The sequence below is a fragment of the Budorcas taxicolor genome, chromosome 12 (genome assembly GCF_023091745.1).
Source record: "Budorcas taxicolor isolate Tak-1 chromosome 12, Takin1.1, whole genome shotgun sequence".
Lineage (NCBI taxonomy): Eukaryota > Metazoa > Chordata > Mammalia > Artiodactyla > Bovidae > Budorcas > Budorcas taxicolor.
In genome coordinates, this window is record NC_068921.1 from 71,491,690 (window position 1) to 71,516,197 (window position 24,508).

The 24,508-nt window shown below is 40.2% G+C and overlaps 1 protein-coding gene across 1 annotated transcript in view; it reads right to left on the bottom strand.

The window, feature by feature from the left end:
- LOC128057631 (ATP-binding cassette sub-family C member 4-like) overlaps positions 1–24,508 on the bottom strand; it is a 147,638-nt gene that overhangs the window by 19,609 nt on the left and 103,521 nt on the right. The window contains exons 26-27 of the mRNA XM_052650092.1: positions 17,359–17,514; positions 2,600–2,689 (exon numbers count right to left, since the gene is read on the bottom strand). Of these exons, the coding sequence (XP_052506052.1) occupies positions 2,600–2,689; positions 17,359–17,514 (246 nt within the window). The remainder of the gene's footprint in view (positions 1–2,599; positions 2,690–17,358; positions 17,515–24,508) is intronic.

A 24,508-nucleotide genomic window follows, 5' to 3' on the forward strand; every position in this document is an offset into this window, starting at 1 on the left:
GGGAAGTGTTTTTCATAAAATACTGTTTTCTGAGACACTATATTTATTTATGAATCAGGGATGGTTATGAGAATAACATGAATATCAAGGCCCTCTGTAGTATAATCATAAAATCAAGCTATGAAATATTACAGTGGGAGAAAAGGGCAACAGATGCAGTAGACAATAATAACTAGAAGTTCCAACTGGAGAATCTGAACGTATTAGATAATAGCATAATATTACTATTTTATTTCTTAATCAAGATAATTGTGTTAGATTATGCAAGAGAATGTCCTTGAAAAGGACAGCGTGTCTCCTGATGACTGTGATAGACCCAGAATCTGCAACGATGCCTGTCTAAGAAGCTCTCAGAGATATCTGTTGGCTGTGTGAAGACAGAAATGAATCTCATCATATGACATATCTGTCCCTATAAATTAGAAAGTAAATCCATATAAACAGGTTATGTATAACACTATTATTATGTGTTAAGGGATTATATTCTTATAACAATTAACTGGCTCCAGAATATCACATTATACTGTAAACTGTGGAAAGTATATAAAAAGTTATAATTTAAGGAAAATGGAGCAAATAATACTAATCAAAACTATACATCTCAATATGAAACACTTCAGATCATTTTTGAGCTTGGGAAAATAATGGAATATAGCAAAATTGAGAAACAATAAACTGAACTTATAAGGTACCCTATTTCTATCATCATAAACATTTTTAAAGTAACCTGCTGTGTAGTGTATCTAGCAGGTGCCAGCACCTCTCACAGGAGGTTAACATAGATGTCAGGTGCTTCCCACATTTCGTGGGACCTTCTTACTTCTCAAAAAGGAAGGCTGGTGAGGGCTGGAAGGAGACAGGGAAATGTAATCAACAGATGGGGAAGAGCTTTTACTAGAGCAGGGCCAGCAGTAAAGGAATCAAAGGGACAGCCTGTTCACCTAACACAAGGCCCCGGGAAATGGACATGTGAGCTGTCCCACAGCAAGGACTGAACCATGTGGTTCCTGATGCACAGGCTGCTGACACCCAGGTTTCTGTATCTTGGTTTCCTGTGCGATGAGACACACCTGTGCCCTAACAGAGATACTATCAATGCTGGATTTGTGTAACACAGAATTTTTTAAAGAAATAAGCCATATTTCTCTAAAATGAAGAAATCAACCAAACATTTAGCACCAATTTATCAAGTGCTGACTTCCCTGGTGGCTCAGACGGTAAAGTGTCTGTCTGCATGCGGGAGACGTGGGTTCAACCCCTGGGTCGGGAAGATCCCCTGGAGAAGGAAATGGCAATCCACTCCAATACTCTTGCCTGGAAAATTCCATGGACAGAGGAGCCTGGTAGGCTACAGTCCATGGGGTCGCAAAGAGTTGTACAAGACTGAGCGACTTCACTTTCACATTATCAAGTGCTACTTTTTTAAAATCAAAAGACTGAGCTAGATCCCATCGGAGACTAGAAGTCTGTCTATGGTGTAGAAATCTAAAGTTTCTGCCATCAGTAGAATCAATTTGCAAAACTAGGACTAATATACAAAATAATTAGTATTGAAATAGACAAACAAACAGCAACTTAATAGTCAAATTTTTTTTCATGCAAGGGCAGGGAAATTCAGTGAAGTAGGGCCAGGGGAAACATGACACAAATAACAGGAGCTCCTCTAGAAATTAACGTATCCATGTAAAATCTGAGCCAGAACACCAGGGTTCTGTTACCTGCATTCATGCTGCAGTATTAAAATAATATAATCACCAATAAGTAATCATCATCACATTCCAACCAAATAATTTACTTTTATAAACACTTTCTTATAAAACTTCATTGCATTTTTTTTTCTATCCTTAGTCCATAACTTCATAGCATTTTATTGGAATGATCTTGTTTATCTTTCAGTTAATAATGAAAAACTAGTGTCTTCACTTAGATACCCTGCAAGCAGATCCAACCAGTCCATTCTGAAGGAGATCAGCCCTGGGATTTCTTTGGAAGGAATGATGCTGAAGCTGAAACTCCAGTACTTGGGCCGCCTCAAGCGAAGAGTTGACTCATTGGAAAAGACTCTGATGCTGGGAGGGATTGGGGGCAGGAGGAGAAGGGGATGATAGAGGATGAGATGGCTGGATGGCATCACGGACTCAATGGACATGAGTCTGAGTGAACTCCAGGACTTGGTGATGGACAGGGAGGCCTGGCATGCTGTGATTCATGGTGTCGCAAATAGCCGGACATGACTGAGTGACTGAACTAAACTGAACCGAAGGCCAGAGGTATAAAATGAACACTGGAGGGTAATTAATTTACCAGGTCACTCATAGAATTTGATCCCACAGTTTTAATGTCTAGTTTAATGTTCTGTTAAGGACAAAATAATGAATCTAGTTGCTTGGGGTTCTATAGAAAAAGCTAAAATGAAAACAAGAGGAATTATATTGTTGATTTTCATTATCAGTACACACATTTTAGGTGTACCCATCTCATCACTCTTCTCCTTGAAGTAAACAGTTAAAATGACAAGCTTCCCTTAATTACCTGCAGTGCCATGAATGTACACACACAGATACTGATGTTAACAAGTTAATAACATTACATAAATTACCTCTTCTAAGACATCCCACAGTTCCTCCTCCAAATACTCATTATAGGGATCCAGATTTTTCCTCATTGTTCCAGTGAATAAAACAGGTTCCTAAATACCAGAAAATAGTGAATGTTAGTATCTTAATCTCTTTTCATTTTAAACCAATGCTTATAGAAAATGAAAATACCAAATATCAAAATTTACTGCAATTATTAATATTGAAGTTTCAAATGTATGTTTGCAAAACAGTATCTCTAAAATAATTTTCCATTGTACAAAGTGTGCTACAAAAAATCCTCTGGACTATTAAACACTAAAAGAAGAAAGTGTTTAAGAAGTATTTTCTTCTTAAGAAAAAAAAAACTGAAGAAAAGCAAGGAAAATTTGATTTTTTTTTTTTTAAGTTGCCATCTGTTAATAAATATCTGCTTAAACACACACACAAACTGACATTATAATCACAGGAGGAAGTTTACAGCAAGATCTACATAAATTAAGTGTCAATCCTGGTGTGATTGGGAAACATCAACTGCATGATTAATTGAGGTTTGTGCTTCAAAGCAAAACCATTCAATATTTATACTTTGGCAATGAAGAAGAAACTAGGCTATTTTCCCCATTGGTCAGACTCTCTTCTAGGATCTGGAATCTCTCCCCAGGTATGAATGGAACATCCCCTCATGTTCAAAGAGAACGTCAGCTCCTGGGGCCTGAGGCACCTCTGTCCATGGAGAGATCACCTCTGATTCTGCACCAGCTGGTCCCCACGTTCTCTCACCTGTGCATCAGGATGACCTGCCTCACAGAACCTCGTTACTAACTTCAAGGCCAGAAGGACCTGAAACCCACTGTGATGTGAGCCATCATAAAACTGTTTAAATAGCTTTTCCTATTCATCATCAGGAGGAGCCACAAGTAAATTACACTGGAAACACACCTCCTGAGTTTCAAGAGAGAATCTTGTACATAAGCTCATGTAGACAATTTACATTTTCTTCTGGAAGGCTCTAGTAAGCCAGGTCATAAGAATATGGGCAACAGAGAAGAGCCCAACAGGCTCCTTTCAGTGAAGGGGGCAGGACAAGGGGAGGCACATGTGTGGGAACAAGAGGAGACCTGACTCTTCCACAAGTGCCCGGAACTGCTCGGAATCACCAGCCTCAAATCCCACCTGGCCTTGGGGCTGGACTTTCCTCCTCACTTCACAAAAGCCTGAGAAGAAAGATGGAGAAGACAAATATTTCTTTTCTTTAGTCATGATGAAGAATGACACTCAGATAGCTCTCATACCTTCTTTCCCTCTTGTCTCAGTCTTAAGTCTAGTGATCGAGAAATGAATGCGGAAGGCACAGGACAGTGTGCCACCAAAAGAGATATATCCTTAAGGAAAGTCCAAAATTAAAAATATACTATGTAGGGAGCTTCATTTGCACAAAGTTGACTAAGTGACTGATAAGCCTACAAAGCATTGAAAATCACTGGACATACAACATTCCAAGATGATTATTGAACTGAAAAATCCATAGACTCAAATTTAAAGTTTCCCTTAAAACTCTTGAATTTAGGAACAAAGATTAACAACCACCTAAGCAATAGTAAGAGTTCCTTGTCAGGAGAATAACCATCATTGTACCCCAGATTTTTATAAAAACTTTTTACTCTTTGTAATTTTCAACCCTAAGTGTCCCCTTTGCAGTCTATTTCTCATCTTTTAGCTGTATGTATGAAGTTTACACAAAAAACCAGCGAGGTGAGGGGAGGCTGGTCCCCAATATTGCTCACCCTTCTCTTCTCCAATCTTCCCTCCATTATCTAGATCTTTTCAAGTAAGCAGATATTCCCTGAATGTAATCTCAATTGGCGTTCTTCGTGGGGAATATACTTAACTACTTCAGATCGTGAGAACAAAGGATGTATACACTTCAATTCCCTGTTGTGTTTAAGGAAATTATTTAGGAAAAGCTTTCATTTTTGCTTTTTCCTGAAACTTTGAATATAAATTGAGGAGTACTTCTTAAGAACACAGTATTCATCTTTTAAAGTTCCCCCAAGGAATGATGGTCTATGTCCCGACTCCCCTGTCTCTGGTTCCTACTCAGGTCCTTGCTGCTATCACACATCCCCCAGTTCTGATCTGTTCATGGCAGGACCAACAGTGATGGGGATAAGCCTGGGGGAGAGAGAAAGAGATGACCCCCGAAGCTTGCTGCTGTTCCGAGGTTCACAGGTAACAGGGATTCGCGGAACATGATGTGGGCCTGGCTCACCTGAGTGGGGCAACTCAAAGAAACAGCACTGGGCTCCCCCTTCTGCAGAGTCTGCTCTCAGCTTCCCAGGTTTTAAATCAGGGTGTTGACACACAAGTATCACTGCTTGCTACTCATTTGAGGGGAAGACAGATGTACATTTTCTGCACTTAGACAAGTTAGTTTCAAGTAACCAAACCAACAGACTTTTCTCAATTTCTAAGCCAACAAGACACTGTAAAGACAAAGGGCTCTTGGCTGGGGAAGGGTAAGATTTTGAATATCTTCTCCTGACACTTATTAGCCCATAACACATAAATGAAAAAAAAACCATTTCAAAACTGATATTCTCCAAATGAGACTCAAAACAGGAGGAGTTGTATCTTCCAACTTTACTAAACTTTTGTTATGTTTTGGGGAAACTATTTCATGAGAATCTCATTCAGTTTAACTAACATTTATTGAAAAAAAATAAATTTGGAGTCAGTTCTAAGTTCTGATTCAACTTCTCATTAGTTATTAAACTCAGAGTAAATTATTTATCTTTCCAAGACTGTTCCATTACTGGAAACTAGGGTTAGCCTTGCAAGGTTGCTGTGACAATCTGAAACAACAATGAAGTTCCTGATGTGATGCTAACATGGACCAGGAGCCCAGCCCAACAGGCAGAAAGGCAGGGACAGTGTCTGTCAAACTTCAGATGTAGTCAGTGGATTATGAAATTAATTTTGTGCATAGTGATCATCATTTTGTCTTTTATATGAAGTAGAATAGAACTGACATCACAGAAAATATCAGAGCACAGAGCAATAGGAATGTTGTTTTATGGCATTTTTGTTTCTCTGTGTATGTGTGTGTGTGCATGCACACGAAATCATGATATGAAGCAGTTCTATCAAGGACCACAGTTAACAGCCACCTGAAGTCTTGCACAAGCAGAGTAATTCGCTTCTCAGCGTCTGGAGTTGGGAATCTCTTTAAATTTACTTTGAACCCTATTAGTATATTTTGGAAATTAATACATTGCTGATCATGTCATTTGCAAATATTTTCTTCTTTTCCATAGGTTGTCTTATTTTTTTTTTTTTTTTTAATGGCTTCCTTCACGCTATGCTTTTAAGTTTAACCAGGTCTCATTTGTTTATTTTTGCTTTGCTTCCATTACTTTTGGGATCAGGTCCAAAAAAAAAATAGTGCTGTGATTTATGTCAAAGAGTATTCTGCCTATGTGTTCCTCTAAGATCTTGTCTTACTAAGTATCTTGTCTTACAGGTCTTTGCTCATTTATTCATTTTTATTTTATTTTTTTTGTATGATATTAGAGAATGTTCTAATTATTTCTTCTACATGCAGTCATGCAGATTTCCCCACACTATTTATGGAAGAGACTGTCTGTTCTTTCTTACATATTGTTACCTCTTTTGTCTTAGATTAACTGAGCATAAGTGTGTGGGTTTATTTCTGGGTTTTCTATCCTGTTCCATTAATCTATGCGTCTGGTTTCTGTGACAGTAACATACTTTTTCATTATTGTAACTTTGTAATATAGTCTGAAATCAGGGACTGTGATTCCTCCAGCTGTGTTCTTCTTTCTCAAGATTGTTTTGGCTATTTGCAGTCCTTTCTGTTTCCATACAAATTTTTTTAATATTTTTTTTGTTCTAGTTTTGTGAAAAATACCACTAGCAATTTGATAGAGGTTGCATTAACTCTGTAAATTGTCTTGGGTAGTATGGTTATTTTTAACAATATTGAATCTTTCAATCCAAGAATACATTTTATCTTTTCATCTGTTTGTATCACCTTGAATTACTTTCATCAGTGTATTACAGGTTTTGTATACAGGCCTTTTACCTTCTTAGGTAGGTTTATTCTGTTTTTTTTGTTTGTTTGTTTGTTTGTTTTTCCTCTGATGTGATGTCAAGGGGATTGTTTCCTTAATTTCTCTTTCTGATACTTTGTTTCTAGTCTATATAAACACAGTCAATATCTGTATAAACAATGGCTTATACAGCTCAATATCAAAGAAACAAACAACCTAATCAAAAATGCAAAGAAGACTTAAATAGGCATTTCTCCAAAGTTATACAAATGGTCAACAGACCCATGAAAAGATACTCAGCATCACTAATTATTCAGTTCAGTCACTCAGTCATGTCGACTCTTTGTGACCCCATGAACTGCAGCACGCCAGGCTTCCTTATCCATCACCAACTCACAGAGCTTGCTCAAACTCATGTCCATCGAGTTGGTGATGCCATCCAACTGTCTCATCCTCTGACGTCTCCTTCTCTTCTCACCTTCAATTTTTCCCAACATCAGGGTCTTTTCTAAGGAGTCAGTTCTTTGCATCAGGAAGCCAAAGTATTGGAACTTCAGCTTCAGCATCAGTCCTTCCAATGAATATTTAGGACTGATTTCCTTTATGATTGACTGGTTTGATCTCCTTGCAGTCCAAGGGACTCTTAAGAGCCTTCTCCAACACCACAGTTCAAAAGCATCAATTCTTCTATGCTGAGTTTTCTTTATAGTCACTAATTATTAGAGAAATGCAGATCAAAACTACAATGAAGTATCACCTCACACTGGTTAGAATGACCATCATTTAACATCTACAAATAATAAATGCTGGAGATGGTGTGGAGGAAAGGGGACCTTCCCACACTGTTGGTGGGAATGTAAATTGGTGCAGCTGTTATGGAAAACAATATGGAGGTTCCTTAAGGAATTGAAAAAGAGTTACTGTGTGATCCAGCAATTCCCCTCCTCAACAAATATCTGGAAAACATAAAAACCCTAATTCAAAACGAGACATGCACCCCAGTTTTTCACACCTTTCTATTTATAATAGCCAAGGTATGTCCATGGACAGATGAATGGATAAAGATATGATGTACACACACACACACACACACACACACACACACACACACACACACACACACACAGAGGAATATTATTTAGCCATAAAAAGAATGAAATAATGCCATTTGCAGCAACATGGATGAAGCTAGAGATTATGAGACTAAGTGAAATAAGTCAGCAGAGAAAGACAAATATCATATGCGATCACTTATATGTAGAATCTTAAAAATGGATAGAAATGAACTTATTTACAACACAGAAGCAGATTCACAAACATAGAAAACAAACTAATGGTTACCAAAGAGGAGAGTGGAGAAGGATAAGTTAAAAATCTGTGCTTAAGAAATACATACTACTACTTTGCTGTACAATTGGAACGCTGTGAAAAAATAATCAGACACACACAAAATCTGACTCCTGGCTCTGCCCCTTACTTGGTAAGTGGGACAAGCCCCCCGGGCCTCAGTTTTTAAATCTGTTAGGTAAGGATAACTATAGAATTTTGAGGATTAAGCAGGAAATGATAGGATAAGGGGTTAAACATGTTAATGATCCCACAAATGTTAGGAATTCTTATCAGTACTTGTCAAGGACTGTAATGAGCACAGAGGAGCAGAAATGAGAGCTACATTTCTGCATCCTCAAGGAGATCCTCAAGGAGAGGGAGAAAATAGCCAAGAGTATGGGGAGGGCTGAGAAAAAAGGCCAGAGGTCTTGGTGGAGGACTGATAAGTAGCAATGTGTACAAGGTGGTGGTCAGGAAAGAAGCTGCTGGGAGGGGAAAATGAAATCAAAGTACAAGAAAGTGTCATTCTCTCTTCTTGCTTTTGGTGGAAACGTTAGATACATTTCTCTGTTACGCCTTCCCACAAATTCCTATTGTGTTTTTTTGATTTTTGTTTCTTTGCTCTACTATTTATATTTATACAAACAATTCAGCTTATATTGTAAACAATAAATATAAAGAAAATCACCAAGCACCATGAACACATAAGAGAAATTAAAGAGTAAAGTCATTCCAGAAAGTATTACTCTTTTTACTTAAGCAGAAATAATATTCAAAGGTCAGTAACCCAATCATTAAGAATAATAATAGTTCCTGATGACTGAGCATTCCCAAGAATCAGGCATGGGCACAAACCTTATCTCACCCAGTTGTGTGTGCTAAGTTGCTTCAGTCATGTCAGACTCTTTGCTACCCCGTGGATTCATAGCCCACCAGGCTCATCTGTCCAAGGGATCTTCCAGTTAAGAATACGGGAGTAGGTTGCTGTGCCCTCTTCCAGCAGATCTTCCTGACCCAGGGATTGAACCTGCATCTCTTCTGTCTCCTGCATTGGCAGACAGGTCCTGTACCACTAGCACCACTTGGGAAGTCCAGATACATCTTCACAACACATCTGTGTGGCAATGATTCCCAGACCTGGTTTAAAGATGAGGACCCTGAAGTCTGGAAGCTGAGTGATGTCATCAAGGCCCCACAGCCCTCTGAGGCAGAGCAAGAATAAATCTGTGGGTCCCACTGACACTCGGTCTACACAAACATTCTATCCCTGGCTGCCTCTGGAATGATTTCCTGGGAACTATGCACATTGCAATTTCTCTACAGATACTCCCTCTTTTATCAACCAATATTGTACCTTAGAGACAAAGGCATATAGAGAGGAATCTACATGTATACAAACCTTGGCACTATTTTGTAAGGATGCTTTCTGGAGTGCATACATTGAACATGCTCAAAGGAAGGGTGGAAATCAACAGAACAGAACAGAACAATGTTGATGCAAAGTCATGTTTAGTCTTTGCTCAGATGTGCTTCCAAACATTATTGGCAGAGCCAAGGATCTTCTAATGTAATTTCTTTATTTACTGAGCTATTTCATGTACACAAACATACAACTTTTTCCAATTAAGAAGCTTTAAAAATAAGGCAGGGCATGTTTATGAAGCTTTGCATCAAAGGAAAGGAAAGGAAAGGACTTTACAGACATGCCCTTTATTTCTACTAACTAATCTCACTTGGCCATTTAAGAGATGAGTACCATCAAAACATAAAACTTGGGAATCTAAACTCATTTATTTTCTACTGTAACTACAAGTCATGAATCTAATAGCCAGAGGGAACCTTTAAACATGGAGACTGAATGTGCTAAAAAGCACATTTTAAAAAAAATTTTTAAATGTGGTGAAATACACATTAACTTTACTAGCTTGACTACCTATAAGTGCACAGTTTAGTGGTAATAAATACATTTACACTGTTGTACAGCAATCACCATCATCCAGCCACAGAACTCCTTTCATCTTTCAGAACTGAAACTCTGTACCCATTAAACAACAATGCTCCACTCCCCGCAGCTCCTGGTACCCACCATTCGACTTCCTGTCTCCATGAATTTAGTACTCTAGGTACCTTATATTAGTAGAATCATACTGTGTTTATCCTTTGTGACTGGCTTATTTCACTTAATTTCCTCAAGGTTCATCTGTGTTGTACCAAAAGTCAGAATTTCCTTCGTTTCTAAGGCTGAATAATACTCCATCGTATACACATATGCACATTTTGTTTATCGATTCATCTGTCAATGGACCTTTGGGTGCCTCCACCTTTTTGCTACTGAGAATAATGCTGCTATGAACATGCATGTACAGGTATCACTTGAAGATCTTTCTTTTAATTCTTTTGGGTTTATACTCCAAAGCAGAATTGCTAGATTATATAATAATTCTATCTTTAACTTTTTCAAGAAATGGCCAACCTGTTTTCCGCAGTGGTTGCAATATCTTATATTCCTACCAACAGCAAACAAGGATTCTAATTTCTCTACATTCTTGCCAATACTGCCAACCCATTTTTTTTTCTTTCTCCCTTTCATTTTTCTTTTTTGATAGCTGTCTTAAGGGGTGCGAGGTGGCATTTCACTGTAGTCTGTAAAGCTATATCTTGGTTTCAAAAGTACTTAGACAGACACATTACCATATGTAAAATTAGATAGCCAGTGGAAATTTGCTGTATGATGCAAGGAGCTCAAATTCAGTGCTCTGTGATAACCCAGAGGGGTGGGATGAGGTGGGAGGTTCGAAGGAGGTTCAAGAGGGAGGGACATATGTATACCTATGGCTGATCCATGTTGATATACGGCAGAAACCAAAACGATATTGCAAAGCAATCATCCTTCAATTAAAAATAAATTAATTAGAAAAAAACAAGAGTACTTAGTGTAATTCCAGGTATTTTAGAGGCCACCAGTAGGTAGCAACAGCTGTACTCAGTCATAAGACCCAAGCCCACGTTCTCCTTCCCTTTGGGTGCCATGCTGAAATGCTTCCTAATAAATAGGCATTTCAGGGCACATTACACCCACATTCCAGGAAGCACATTTGCCTGGCTCTTTGTGTCTCATCTCTTCTCTGTTTCCCATCTCAAGAGGGTGTTTTTCTGAGCTTTGTTTGATAGGCAGATGATTATGGAGTACAAAAATAAAATCTCACAATTGAAAAGAAAAAAGCAAATCTGTCAAAACAGAGGGCAGGATGGAAGATCGGGACACCTGGCCTACGTTGCCCTCGGCTATATACCTGGACACAATCAAGGACAGAAATGGTAAAGGCCTAACTGAAGCAGAAGAGATCAAGAAGAGATGAAAAGAATACACAGAAGAACTGTACAGAAAGGACCTTAATAACACGGATAATCACCAGGCTGTGGTCACTCTCCCAGAGGCAGACATTCTGGAGTGTGAAGTCAAGTGGGCCTTAGAAGGCATCACTATGAACAAAGCCTGGCTTCCCAGGCGGCGCTAGTAGTAAAGAATCCACCTACCAGTGCAGGAAACATAAGGGACATGGGTTTGACCCCTGGGTCGGGAAGGTCCCCTGGAGGAGGGCATGGCAACCCACTCCAGAATTCTTGCCTGGAGAATCCCATGGACCGTAGCCTGGTGGGTTACAGTCCATAGGATCTGCAGAGGGTCAGACATGACTGAAGCGACTTGGCATGCACAAACAAAGCTAGTGGAGGCAATGGAATTCCAGTAGAGCTATTAAAATCCTAAAAGATCATGCTATCAAAGTGCTGCAACTCAGTATGTCAGCACATTTGGAAAACCCAGCAGTGGCCACAGGACTGGAACAAAGCCAATTCTCATCCCAGTTCCCAAGAAGGGCAGTACTAAAGAATATTCAAACTACTGGACAATTACACTCATCTTCCACGCTAATAAGGTTATGCTCAAAATTCTTCATGCTGGGCTGCAGTGTTACATGAACCAAGAACTTCGAGATGTCCAAGCTGGGTTTAGAAAAGGCAGAGGAACCAGAGATCAAATTGCCAACATTCGCTGGATCATAGAGAAAGCAAAGGAATTCCAGAAAAACATCTACCTCTGCTTCATTGACTATACTAAAACCTCTGACTGTGTGATCATAACAAACTGTGGAAAACTCTTAAAGAGATGGGAATACCAGGCCATCTTACCTGTCTCTTAAGAAACCTGTATGCAGGTCGAGAAGCAACAGTTAAAACACTGCATGGAACAACTGACAGGTTCAGGATTGAGAAAGGAGCACAACAAGGCTGTTTATTGTACCCTGTTTATTTAACTTATATGCTGAGAACATCATGAGAAATGCCAGGATGGATGAGTTTCAGCTGGAATCAAGACTGGCAGGAGAAACATAAACAACTTCAGATATTTGGATGATAGCACTCTAATGGCAGAAAGAGAAGAGGAACTAAAAAACCTCTTGATGAGGGTGAAGGGAAAGAGTGACAAGGCCAGCTTAAAACTAAATATTAATAAAACTAAGATTATGGCTTCTAGCCCCATCATGGCCTATAGAAGGGGAAAAGGTGGAAGCAGTGACAGATTTCCTCTTCTTGGGCTCTAAAATCACTATGGATGGTGACTACAGCCATGAAATTAGAGAATGACTGCTTCTTGGCAAGAAAGCTATGACAAATCTGGACAGTGTGTTAAAAAGCAGACATCACTTTGCCGACAAAGGTCTGTCTAGTCAAAGTTATGGTCTTTCCAGTGGTCGTGTATGGTTGTCAGAGCTGTACCATAAAGAAAGGAGAGCACCAAAGAATTGATGCTTTCCAACTGTGGTGTTGGAGAAGACTCTTGAGAGTCCTTTGAACTGCAAGGAGATCAAACCAGTCAATCTTAGAGGAAATCACCCCTGAATTCTCACTGGAAGGACTGATGCTGAAGCTGAACTCCAATACTTTGGCCACCTGATGAAAACAGCTGACTCATTGGAAAAGACCCTGATGCTGGGAAAGACTGAAAGCAGAAGAAAGGGCAACAGAGGGTGAGATGCCTGGATGGCATCACCATACGAAACGGACATGAACTTGGGCAAACTCTGGGAAATGGTGAGGTCCATGGGGTCGTGAAGAGTCAGACACGACTGGGCAACTGCACAACAACAGTACACCTGGAGGACAGTAATTGCTCAGTAAATAGTCACTAAAGTATGTTGAGTGGATAAATCATAAGGAAAGACAGGAGCTTCTACTGTACATATAATTCAATTTCCAACACACTCTCTGAAAGTCACACTTCTTTAAGAAGCAGAAGAAAAGAAAACAGAATCAGAGCTGAGGGAGAGACGGTCAATTCAATGCTGCACCATCACAGCAGCCACACATTGGGTCTCAGTGTGAAGCACTCTATACCATGCACTGATCTATTTTGTCATCAGAACAGCTGCCGGGAGCCAGCGTGAGGAATCCCGACCGTGACAAGGTCATGAGGAAGGAAGCCTGACAAAACGCAAGGACATGATCAGGCTTCAGGGGTTCCCCTTGGAATTTCCTGAGCATGTGGCCCAAAAACCAAATCTGCAGGCCTTTGTACTCTGCTTTTCCCCTGATCTTTCTATAACCCAAATCGGATCTATAGCTTTTTAGATGACAAGTAACCATCTAATCTTTGCGTGAATACCTCCAGCAATGGGGAGCTCACTACTCACCAAGGTTTTAAACTCTCTCTTACCCTTTTCCTCTACAGCATTCCCATTCTACATACCACTTTCTCTAATCCCACCAGCTCATTTTCAGTAGTGTGTGTTGGCCAGGAGCTGGGCCAGTCTTTCCCAGCAATGCAAGAAACATCTGTTCTAGTGTCTAACAACCCTGATATTTTATTCCTTGAATTAAAAAATCTTTTAATGGCCTAGAAGCTGCAATTTTCTGCACCCAAAAAGCTAGATCAGTAGATCTAAATCCTCTGGGGCTCCTAGCTTGAGAAGTCAAGGTTTTTCTGTCTGATAATAAGGTAAAAGCAAAAGGGGTGCTATTCTTTGACATTTATTAAATTGTACAGTTTTAGCAGGTGGCAAGATCAAAACTTTAATATCTCTAGTATAATCAGAGTCTACTACACCAGACACCACCAAAATTTTTATTTACTTTTTTTTAAAGAAAGTGAGCTACTTCCTAGCACAAGTCTTACAATGTCCTCAGGCAGGGGGCTAGCAACTCCCGTTGGAATCTGAGCAACCGGCACATCAGGGGTTAATATTGTTGCCGTGGTGGAGTTCAGGTCTAGTCCTGAGCTGCTGCTGCTGCTGCTGCTAAGTCCTGGGGTTAACTGGCATGGCTTTTTGTCTCTGTTTAGCAGGACATTGTCAGCAAAAATGTTCTATTTGGCCTCAAGAGAAACATTTTGTATTTGTAAAATCCTTCTTATTACGATTATTTTTCTTTCTTTTTCTCTTTTTCTCTTCCTTTTCTCTTTTTTTTTCCCTTGGGTGACCCCCCCCTACCCCCCGAGGGGACTTTTTGCAAGGAGCATGTTCTGTTTTAAAAGCTCTTTGTGCTCAAAAATATTCTCCGTATCCTTTTCAACCTTAAGCAATGTTCTGGGAGGTTTGGATGCAAAGTGAGGAGTTTTTAAGCCCTGGGGAGGCGCAAGCAGAGGTTGCAGTGGTCCCTTAAATAAGAAAATGTTGGATAAATTTTTAAAGGTTTCCATAGAGGGGGAGGGGGCTCTCCAGGGCGCTCGGCTGCTGCGTCCTCTAAGCACTCTCCTTCCTCGGGAGGAAGAGTACAGTCTCCCTCCTTTTCTTTGCCAAAGGCAGAAAATATGATCTGCGTAGAAGGTGGAGACTCACTACCATCCACCACTATAGCCTTTCCCATAGGCTAATTAGCAGCCTCATGACGGGGGTCCAGAACATTTCTAATCATATTCCACAGAGCAAAAGCATTTACAGGCACATGCAAAGTATAATAAGTTTTTAGCTGTTTTCCTAGCTTCACCCAAGTATCTAAATCCCTTTTTTTTTGGAAACCAAGGACATTGCTCTTGTAACACTAGCCTTTTTATCTTTGATTTATCTTTTAACAGTTGCTAAATTACTTCTATAAAGAGTTGTCATTCTTTTGACTCATTGTTACCCATGTCAGAAAATTAAGATTTATAGAAAAGTCTGCCTTAACAAAGGTTTTACCTTGGCTAAGGGGGGTTTTCTTTTCAACCCTAAAAAAGCAGGTTTCTTTCAACCCTTAGAAAGCAGGTTTGTTTTGACTCTTAGAAAGCAGGTTTGTTTCAACCCTTAAACTGGGTTTCTTTCAACCATTCAACTGGGTTTCTTTCAACCCCTTAACTGGGTTTCTTTCAACCCAAAACTTCCCATCCCTCTTTCCCTACCTATCTTATGCAGGGGGGTCCGTGACACCCTGAGTTGGGTCCTAGACATCCTGAAAACTGCACACTGGGGGAGACCTACCTTCGAATAGCCTGTTCCAGGAGCCACTTGCCAGGGTCCAGCCCCAGTGGATCCAGGGAATTCAAAGCGTGGACAGCGTAGGCGAGGAGAACTTATTTATTTATTAATATAAGATTAGATTAGGGAGAAATAGTGTAGTAGGAAAATTAAGTGGAGAAAGAAGGCTGAATAACTTGGTTTACGTGGGAAGCCAATAAAGTTCCAGACAAGGAGCTTGCACCATCTACGTTAGGCCACCAGCGTCCTCTTGAATATCGGAGGTGCCCCGCCTTGGGCTCCCCCTTGCGTGGATCTTAAAAGCTGGGACAAGTAAGTATACATGGTGAACCCCCACGCCCCAGATGGGAATTCAGCCAGAAATTAGAGAGGACACACGGGGAAAACCAGTCCAGCGACTGGCCCGTCCTCTATTGTTCAGAAGGCCTTTTATACTTTTTGATTATACATAGAGATCAATGGGTAACACAAAGTTATGCAGCGTTAGCAGCCCAGATTCTTATCAAAACCAGGCTTTTCTCTCTGTATACCTAGTTGTTTACACAAGTCTTAGGTAATTTACATCATCTTCCGGCCAAAAGGGCCAATTAACATTTTACAGCCTTTTTTCTGATAAGGGTTTGTCAACCAGAAGACTTATTTGTGTTGATCTTCCCAAAGTCTGGTGCCACTCTCAGAAAGCACTAAATAAAGTTACATTCTTACATAGCAAAGATACAGCAATTTATAACAAGTAAAAGGAGTACAGTGATTTACAACAAAAGAAAAGTAATTAACTCAAAAGTCTAGTGTTGCTAACATCAAAACTATTATATATCTTTTTCCATAACCCGTTTACATTGATTAACATCCTCCCAGGTGCCTAAAAGATAAAGAATATGGAGGCCTGGCAGCAATCATTGAGTCAACAGTGAAATCCTGTCACCAATATGATTTTTAGCTCTTTAGAAAAGGCTCTGTATCTTTAAGATGCTTTTAAGCTTTGTGCCTCTCATGGTTGGGGGGCTGTAAGCAATTCACAAGCTGTAAGAGGTCCAGGGAACCTGTTAGGCAAGCTAGAGAGCTATCAGAGGGGTTTAACTGAAACATCCCTTTCAAATGCAGAAGACTAAAGCCCTGATTTGACTTTTCCAGAGAATATCAGAAGAGTGGAAAAGCAGAGTACAAAGGCCGGCAGATTTTTGGTTTTGGGGGTACATGCTCAGGAAATTCCAGGGGGAACCCCTGAAGCCTGATCACATCCTTGCGTTTTTGTCAGGCTTCCTTCCTCATGACCTTGTCATGGGCAGGATTCCTCACGCTGGCTCCCTGCAAACAGCTCGAAGGGTTGGTATTATTAGCTGCCCTATAAGACAGAAAACTGAGGAGCACGGAGGTGAAATTCCAAATCCCTTTATCTTCCTCACTATTCTGTACTGACTGCCTGGAGAAAATTATTATATTAATGGCTGATTTGTCAAAGTCCCCCTATAGCATCCATACACTCTGTAATTCTCAAAGCCCCACAGTTTCATAGAACACTCTCCAGAGACATAATCAACTTTGAAAAGATGCCTTCATTTCCTACAGCAAAGCTCTATCTGGAAGACACTTAAAATTCACATTTCCCTATAGGAACCTCTGCAGCACTAAACAAACAATTTACCCCTTTGTTCTCAGAATTATGTGGTTATGAGTGGATAAAATTGTGGAACCTGAGGAAGTCTGAGTCCAGAAATCCATCTCAGTAAATTATTAAATCACATGTACATAAAAGCAACAAATAAAGAAATAAAACCTAGTATATGATGAAAGTATCTGTTGAAAATACCTGCTGCTAAAAATATGCTCTACTAGGGGTATAAAGGAGTAACCCTTTCATTTAATTTGAAAAAAATAAAAAAATGAGTAAACTCAGGTGGCTTATGAAAAGAACATGTGAGTGCATACCTGAAGCGCAACTGACATTTTCTTCCTTAAATCGTGAAGTCCAATATTGGTTGTCCAGAGCCCATCAATGCAAATACGACCTTCAGGTTCTGACAATCTAAAAAGGGCAGCGATGAGGGAACTTTTTCCAGCCCCTGTTCTTCCTACAATGCCAACCTGTAAAGAAATACAGAAGAGAGTAAGAATTAACAAAACACAACAAAGCTGGGAGAAATGTTGGTTATTGATGATGAATTTTAAAAGTTCTATATAAAGAGTAGTCTATAAGTTTCTCAGTCACTGCACTGTTGACATTGTGGGCCAGATAATGCATTCTTGGGGGAAGAGGGCTTGTCCTGTATATTGTAGGATGTTTAGCAATAGCCTTGAACTCTACCCACTAGATACCAGTAGTACCCCCTAAATAAACTGTGGCAACCAAAAATTTCAGACACTGACAACTGTTCCCTGGTTGAGAGCCCCCTAGTCCCAGGAAAAGTTAAAAATGGCAATCTGCTGGCAGTGAAAGGCCAGCGATCTCCTAAGTGGTCCATAAGAAGTCAGCCTTTAAATTAGTTTTATTCCTACAGCCTGGAGAATTATGTGACTAATTTTATGGAGATATCAACAAGTAAAGTCAGAAGTATTATACATAAACAAGTATTCACTTTTTCAAGGGCCTATTACTTAAGAAGAATTATTCTTTGGTAGAAAAACTAAAAAACTTTCTAATATTAAATATCTGAATTATATTATATCTTGAAAGGAAATATCTTAAAATTATAAAATGCAGATCTTAGTGTCTTATAAGACAGAGGACAATAGACAAAATGCACATAATAGAGTCAACATCAACACAACATTTGCTACTTATATGGTACCTTCCACTGGAGCAGTTCAAAAGGTATTTTATAAACAAATCAATACTTGCAATTGCACCTTGGAAAGAAAGATACATGTCAAGTGTCAGTCTAGTCATTAAAATCAAAGCAGAGAGAAATTCAGTGCACTAATGGTAAGATTGGGGCTTTTCTGGTGGCTCAGTTGTAAAGAATGCACCTGTCAATGCAGGAAACTCAAGTTTGATACCTGAGTTGGGCAGATCCCCCAGAAAAGGAAATAGAAGCCCACTCCAGTATTCTTGCCTGGAGAATTCCATGGACGGAGGAGCCTGGCAGGCCATGAGGTCACAATGGAGTTGGACACAACTGAGCAACTAATACGTATCAATGCAGGAGACATGGGTTCAATCTCTAATCTGGGAAGATCCCACGTGCTACAGAGCAACTAAGCCAGTGCACCACACCTACTGAAGCCCACATGCCCTAGACCCGGGAGCCACAACAAGAGAAGCCACCTCAGAGAGAAGCCTGGGCACTGCAACTAGAGAGCTGCTCACTGCAACTAGTGACCCCTCATTCACTGCAACCAGAGAAAAAACCAGAGCAGCAACGAAGACCCAGCCCAGCCAAAGAGAAATAAATACAATTATTTTGTAAAAAGTTATGTTTATACTATATTGTAGTTTACCTAGTGCACAACAGTATTATGTATGAAAAACAATTTTATACCTTAATTTTCAAATACTGATTGCTAAAAGAATGGTAACACCATCTAAGCCTTTACTGGGTAATAACATTAAAAAACACTGATCACAGATCAGAGAAACAAACATAATAATAATAAAATGGCTTGAAATATTGTGAGAATTACCAAAAGGTGACAGGGGCATGAAGTTAGCAAATACTGTAGGGAAAATGGTACCAATGTACTTGTTCAACACTGAGTTGTCATGAATGTTTAGTTTGTTAAAAAAAAAAGAAAAAGAAAAGAAGAAGCATAATCTGTGAAGCACAATACAAATGCATGTCTGTCTTTCTGGGTGTTCTTATACATAAATCAACACACGTTAAGACACAGGTGACAACTGCATCCATAAGAATGTGTGTATGTTCCCATGTTATGAGCTCTACTGACACTGATCCATCTGTGCAAATGGGAACATTTGTAGACTTTGGATAATGGGCTGAGATATGTAGCGGCATTGAGGGCTGTTCGTGACCACAGGACTGTGAGCTCCAAACTCCAGCGAGAATAATAAGAAACAAGGGACTTCACAGGCAGTCCAGTGGTTAAGATTCTGAGCTTCCACTGCAGGGGACATGGGTCCAATCCCTGGTTGGGAACTAAGATCCCACATGCTATGTGGCCACACATCCCCTCCAAAAAAGGCAACTCAAAGGGAAAAAAAAAACCCAAAACACCTGCTTCTGGCTATTTCTACAGTTAAATCATTAAACCTATTAATATAGTCTGAATGTCTTATCTGGGTCACCAATGGGTTTTACCAATTTCACACTGAAAGTGTCACCAGTATCAGTAAGTTTACATTCCTAACACCAAAGACACTTGGAAAAAATCTCATTTTAGCTGCTTCACAACAGCTCCTTTCTGTTTTTCCTACCACTTGGATCAGAGCGGGAAGTGTAAGACAGGAAGTCAGGAGCTGTTGTGTCTTCAGCAAGATGTCATGGGAAAATGATATCACTTTTTGAAATTAAACTGATGTCCAATAAAATAAGGCTATAAATCCCAGGTTTGTGAATGTGCAGGGAACCTGGCCAGGGTTCATCTCTGATGACCACACCAACTTGTTAGACACTTGCTCCTGGATCTCTCTTCACACATCAAACTCAACATGATTAACATCTGATGCCCCACATAAAACAGCCATGTCCTCTGACTTCCCTACTCTGCTTCTTTCCCAGGCTCATAGGCACAACTGTCCACCTTCCTTCCAGCTTTCCCTGAGTCCAGCACGCTGCCAAGCCCTGAAGACTCTACTCTTGCAGTGTTTCATGGCTCAATCCCTCACTTTAAGGTCAACATTCACCACCTGGGTGTCAGGCTGCATTATTGTTTAAAAAACAAAATAAAACAAACTCTTTTCTTAATCATAATCAGTGCAAATGAATTTGAAAAGTAAATAAAGACTAGATATACCCTAGAAGTCTGATAAAACCAATCTTAAGATGTTGATGTTTTGATTTTCCAGACTTGTGTTATGTGTTCTTAAAGATAAAAATTTACATATTTAAACAAAATATTATTAGTATGAACATACTGTTATAATGTATCTTCATTTAGAATTTCATAAAAATATTTATTTTAAATGGCTATATAATATTATAGTATATGTGATCATTTATTTAAAAAACTCCTACTGGTAGATATTCAGACAATCTCCAATATTTTGCTATCATAAATAACTCCATGTCAAATATCCTTGAAGTGCAATCTTTGCAAATAACCTTAATTCTTTCCTTCACATAAATTCTCAGATGTGTAATTGCTGAGAATAAGGTACGTACATTTTAAGAGAAAGCTGTTAAGTATTGCCAACCTCCAGAAAAATGATACCATTCTCAACTTCCACCTGTTTCCCTGCACATTCATAAACCTGGGTGATATAGCTTTGTTTTAATTGACATCAGTTTGATTCCGAAAAGTGGAGTCTATTTCCCAGGACGTCTTACTGGAAACACAACAGCTCCTGCCTCCCTGTCCCCTGCACCTGCCCACTCAGGGCCACGTGCTCTCACTTCTCAGATTAAACCCCCAAAGGTTGGCTCTATGTCATTCCATCCCAGGACATCTCTTCTACAAAACTGTCCCCACTGACCTCTGCATCCTTCATGTCCATGAGTCAGGTTTCTCCGTGTCACTAGGTAGTTGTGAGGGTTGGATATGAAAATGTGTGTTATACACCTGGTAGTTCTTTTCCCTGAATGCTCTGCAGGTGCCTAGTTCTTCACTCACTGGATCAGGGCATCATGCCTTTGCTCATGTTGGTCTCACCTCCCAGTATGCCTTACACATGCATTTCCACCTGCTGAAACCCTGACCACACATCACTAAGTCTGTCTCACGTGCCTAATTCTACAGAAATGCTCTCCCTGTCCCCTATGTGTGCTTATCCCAATACTAACAGATGTTGTATTATCTTTTCCTAAATTTCTATAAAAATTCTGACCACCTTCTAGCTTACAGAACTAATATACCCATTTTCTTGTTTTTTCAACTGGCCTGTATATGTTGACAGCAGGATCTGTACTAGACTTGACTTTTTCTTATTTTTATTCCCTGTGGAGCCCTGAGACAAAGAAGCTTCTGCAGAAAGCTGAGATTTTTAATGAGGCCAGAGAATTTATGGAAAATCTATCACCATAATATTTAGACATATGATAAGTTGGACAAAAAGAAACATGGCAGATGGATCCTATAGCCATAAATAAAACTTTGAATGGCCAACACTTCATTCTCATGGGACAGACAACTTCCACCATGTAAGTGGTTATGGCCATTTTATACAGTATAAAAACTACAACCATCATTGGTCAAGCATTTACTCTGACCCATGTGCTGGGTGCTTTACACGTCTTATCTTGTTTAAGTCGTACAACAAGCCTACAGGTTAGGTCCTATCAATTCCATTTTTCCAAAAGAAGACTGAGGCTTAGTCTGCCTGAAATTTCAGAGTCCATTAAGTCATAGGATGAGACTCAAACCCACGTCTGTTGGCCTCTTTTCCATTCTGCTGATGAACTCCTTAAACCTGGATGGCCTGGTATCTTATCATGTCTCTGTGTAGCTAGAACAGAGAAAGTGGGGAGAGATGTAGCTGCAGTTAAAGGAACAGGCCTACCATAGAGATCCTGTGGCCAGAGAGGTGAAGCGTGATGTGGACATGGGTACATATAACACGGTGAGTGGGAGAAGAGGGATGACATCACTGAGCAGAGAGGGTCCCTGAGGTCAGGTGGCCTGGTTGTCAGCAGGAAGAACCAGCACCCCAGGTGGGCTGGAAGAGAAACCTGCAGCCTAGTGGGGCAATGGTTCCCCAGGAGACAAACCAAACAGACCTCCTGCCCTGCTTGGGGAGCGAGACTCATTCTTTATCCCATCAGGTGGTGAAAGAGCCGCACATACACTGCTGCACTGGGCTGTCTCTGACTCCAGGTCCAGGCAGGGCTGAGCCTGTGGGAAATCCCTCCAGTCCCTGCAGGAAGCTCGTGTAGGGAAGGCAGGAGCAGGATGAAAACTGCCCGTGATGAAGACGAGATTCCACCAAGAGGATGCAAAGAAATGCAGTGGAATCACACAGAGTTGAATTATAAAGCATAAGCGCAATTTGCGGAATATGAAAGTAAGTAAATCTATAGGGGAAGTGGCACAGAACTTTCTAGAGCCTCATGCTCAGTCATAACAGGGACTTGGGTAACTCCTGAGCTCAACTTCAACCTGTCAAAGGATGTTTAATAAAATCACAGGTTATCACTCATAAGAAATGCCTATGGGAGAGAAAGGAATTTACCAGAAGGTCTGGTTCAAATGAGTAAAGAGGTCTGGATAGGCCTGAGACTCTGCATTTATAGAAAGCTCCAGGAGATGTAGGAGCTGCTGGCCCTGACACCACAGTCTGAGTCACAAGGAATTAGAAAGCCGGTAAGGGAAGTGGGACAATCTGGAGTGAGGAGAGGGGTTGCTGAGGAGATACTATGTAAAAAAGGAGAAAATGTAGGAAACTAATATTTTTGCACATTACAGCAAGGTCTAGTAAGTATCTCTAAAAATGTACTATAGAAGTAAGAGCTCTGAGCAAGAAAAAAATAACAAACCAAAACCAATCTATCCTGAGAGCTGGATAAATGCTTTAAAATGTCCCAGAACTCTAAAATCATTAAATCAACCACAAAACCATCTAAATGAAAATTGCAACCAGTGTTCAGAATCTAACCGTGCAGATTAAGGTGCTATTTACCTCAGCTGGGGTCTTTAGTTTTACTTGCTATTTTTCCACGAATTAGAATTCTATGTAGTACCTACTACATTCTCTTATTGACTCTAACTTTCAGGAATCAGGACATCAGAGGAAACAATGGAAAGAGAATAAAGCCCCATTTTGGCTGGGCAGGCTCACTCCCACACTCCCCGTAGCAGCCTCTTTCAAACAAACCCAGCACCATAGGGGTGACCCAGAGTGATGCGGTGGGACAGGTTAGCAGGAGAGGGAACCTGGGATGTTCACAGGTGGAGTAGAATCACTTCCTGAACACACTGCATGGGTATTATCTCCAAACACAGAAATGAAGCTAACATTGTTAAGGCAGAAGCGGATGACAGAGGATGAGATGGTTGGATGCCATCACCAACTTGAAGGATATGAGTTTGAGCAAGCTCCAGGAGTTGGTAATGGACAGGGAGGCCTGGTGCTGCAGTCCATGGTGTCACAAAGAGTTGGACACAACAGAGAGACTGAACTGATCTGTGATACGGGGAATAGACCAAGTCAGAGATCAAAAGTCAAGATACCACAGTCATTAATTCAGTTTCCAAATTCAATTTGCCCTCAAATATTTTGGAATCTCAATAGTCCTGTGATTTGCAGTTTTTAAGAAGGAAGAATAGAATCTATTATGTTCGTACATTGTGCTGCAGTTTCTTAAATAATTCCTATTTTATGGCTTTGGGGAAAATTAAGACAAGTGCAAGTTAACAGAATCACATTTACAACAGGAAATCTGACAGACACTGTCTGAGAGTAAGCTAACATCACCTACAGTGCTCTCAGGGACAGGAGTGTATCAAGAGCTGTGGTTAATGTTTTCCCACCAAAACAGTCCTCAGCCTCTTCCTGAACTGCGATGGAACTGGAAATAATTATGAGTCACCTTTAGTGCTGCAACTAACTGAAGCTGCTCCCCGGGTGTCCTTTTGGCAATAAATTGAATATGTATTTTCATGTTACAAGGATATCATTCATTAAACTACAGCTATAGTCCACTGGGGTTGTGGTGGAAAGAGTTAAAGGGCAGTTCTTCTAGTTGTTCATGCAGTTGTCTTGTGTGTATTTTCTGGCTACTGGCTGCTCACACCTGTGTGTTACTCACCCCTGCAGACAGCAGTTCCTCAGCTCCCTCTCATGCCCTGCAGAATGCCACTTTCCAGGGAACAAAGATGAAAATAAGATGCTCCTTGATTGTAAAAAGCCTCAAGGTACCATAAGATACAGACCTCAAATTACAAAGCACGACACAGATGCTATCTTACATTTTAATTATGATAAAGTTCACATACCATAAAATTTAACTACTTAACCATTTCTAAGTGG